The sequence below is a fragment of the Penaeus vannamei genome, chromosome 40 (genome assembly GCF_042767895.1).
Source record: "Penaeus vannamei isolate JL-2024 chromosome 40, ASM4276789v1, whole genome shotgun sequence".
Taxonomy (NCBI): Eukaryota; Metazoa; Arthropoda; class Malacostraca; order Decapoda; family Penaeidae; genus Penaeus; species Penaeus vannamei.
In genome coordinates, this window is record NC_091588.1 from 23,299,046 (window position 1) to 23,301,545 (window position 2,500).

At 38.8% G+C, this 2,500-nt stretch overlaps 1 protein-coding gene across 9 annotated transcripts in view; it reads left to right on the forward strand.

Annotated features, from left to right (window-relative positions):
* Chd1 (chromodomain-helicase-DNA-binding protein 1) overlaps nt 1–2,500 on the forward strand; it is a 40,188-nt gene that overhangs the window by 6,630 nt on the left and 31,058 nt on the right. For 8 of the 9 annotated variants that reach the window (XM_027360765.2, XM_027360767.2, XM_027360766.2 and 5 more), the window contains exon 2: nt 2,261–2,400. In XM_027360765.2, coding sequence (XP_027216566.2) covers nt 2,261–2,400 — 140 coding nt within the window. Of the gene's footprint in view, nt 1–2,251; nt 2,401–2,500 lie in introns of those variants that run through there. The other variant, XM_070117400.1, reaches the window with a different exon arrangement.

Below are 2,500 nucleotides of genomic sequence, written 5' to 3' on the forward strand. Positions count from 1 at the left end.
TTATACCAGTACCTATACCAAATAAATATTTCCTGTCTAAGATATCATGTTTATAACCTTATAGATTTACCAGCATTGCACAAGGCATGCCTGCCTGCTGAGGTGATGCAATGTGTATCACGTTACGCTTCTTTCTGAGGGTTTTCCCACTTACAAGAAACTAGGGATTTTTGCCTCTTTTATTAGCAGAATGCAGTGTAAAGGACACAGACACACACACACACCCACAATATCATTTCACACGTGTAGGCTATCTCTGAAATTCTTTCCATGGACCTTAAGACCTCTTGATCTAGTGAAGATAAAAATTTTCTCTGATAAGGCTGGGAAACAGCTTGATGGTTTACAGTTCATTTTACCATGAATATTGAACGATGTGTATCCATTCAGTCACTCTCACTCTCACTCTCACTCCCCTTGTTTAGGCTATTATGTAAAGGTATTAAACATTTGTAAAGAAATATAAGATGAGATGAGATATTGAGGAGTGTTTTACTTGTAATGATGATAGTGATGATCTCAAAGATGTTGATGATTAGTTTAAAGATGAAATGATTGATAAAGATATTATCTCTCTTTCCTTATTTCTCTCTTTTTTTGTTACCCTCTCCCTCTTTCCCTCCCTCTTTCCCTCTCCCTCTCCCTCTCCCACTTTCCCTCTTTCCCTCTTTCCCTCTTTCCCTCTTTCTCTCTTTCCCTCTCCCTCTTTCTCTCTTTCCCTCTCCCTCTTTCTCTCTTTCCCTCTCCCTCTTTCTCTCTTTCCCTCTCCCTCTTTCTCTCTCTCCTTCTTTCCATCTTTCTCTCACTCTCTCTTTCCCTCTTTCTCTCTCTCCCTCTTTCTCTCTTTCTCTATTTCCCTCCTTCTTGCTTTCTCTCTTTCCCTCTTTCCCTCTTCCCCTCTCCCTCTTTCTCTTTCCCTCTCCCTCTTTCTTTTTCCCTCTCCCTCTTTCTCTCTTTTCCTCTTTCTCTCTCTCCTTCTTTCCCTCTTTCTCTCTCTCCCTCTTTCTCGCTTTCTCGCTTTCCCTCTTTCTCTCTTTCCCTCTTTCTCTCTTTCTCTCTTTCCCTCTGTCCCTCTTTCCCTCTTTCCCTCTTTCCCTCTTTCCCTCTTTCCCTCTCCCCCTCTTCCCTCTCTCTCTCTCTCTCTCTCTCTCTCTCTATCTCTCTCTATCTCTCTCTATCTCTCTCTCTCTCTCTCTCTCTCTCTCTCTCTCTCTCTCTCTCTCTCTCTCTCTCTCCCCCCCCTCTCCCCCTCTCCCCCTGTCCCTCTTTCTATAGATATGTCTATTATGTAATTATGGGAGAATAGCACAACTTTTTCCATGTTTTTGTATTTATCCAATGCTAAATAAGATCCGTGTTTTAGAAGATCAGGATGAATCGTGAAGACCATAGGCTTTCCCTTGTCTTCCTTCGGATAGGATGGGACGGGATCAGGGAACGTGGGTACTTGAACAGTTTAAGGGAGTAGTATGACAGTAATGAATATAGTCTTGTGATAATGATGGATAAAGAAAATAAAGATAAAGATGGATATTGACAGAAAATATATGAGGAACATGTATAGGAAAATAATAAGAACTTTGCTCATACTTAGAAAATGCCATACAATATATTGCATACTAGTATAGATTTTAGAAAGTTTTAGTAAATTCAACAACTTGGTGCAAGACAAACATACATTTAACTTTCTAATCGATTTATTATTCAGATGCAAGAAATAGATGATTTATTTCAAGGCCATTTTGCAAAATTCACCAGAACCTAAACTAGGATGAAAAAAGGTTTTAGATTATAGGAAAAAAATGGTGTTTAGATTTTATTTTATTCTATTTTCATTGAGAACTCATGTTTAGTACCAAGCATGTATTTATATGCTGATAAAAATTTAACTGAAATGTGAATCTCTAATATGAATCTCATGAAAAGGTTCACATTAGGACTTTGGTTATAATTAATTACATACTTTGGTTACTTTTTTTTTTTTTTTTTTTTTTTTATAGTGTAAAGCTTTTGTGTGCTTTAATACCAAGTAATTTTTTAAGCAGCACAAAATTCAGTGGGAATTAGTATAAAATATTATTCATATTAATTTTCTTGCAGGTCATGATTTGACGTTATGAGGTTGCTAACAGAAATATGTCAACAGATAACTTTAAGCTTTTTTTTTTTTTTTTTTTTTTTTTTTTCTTCTTCTTCTTCTTCTTTACATACCCCTTTATTTTACCGAAACTTACTTCAGTTAATCTCTCCCATGTTGCAGCATATACAAGACAGCGGCTCAGACAGTGAAGAGGAGCGGTCGGGCTCCGGTAGTGGCTCCGACAATGACTCTGACAACAATGACAACGACAGCAAGTCTGGGTCAGGCAGTGACTCCGGCTCTGGAAGTGGGAGTGGGAGGTGAGTAAGAAAGGAAGGAATGGATGGGTAGGAGGGGAGGGGAGGGGAGGGAAGGGAAGGGAAGGGAAGGGAAGGGAAGGGAAGGGAAGGGAAGGGAAGG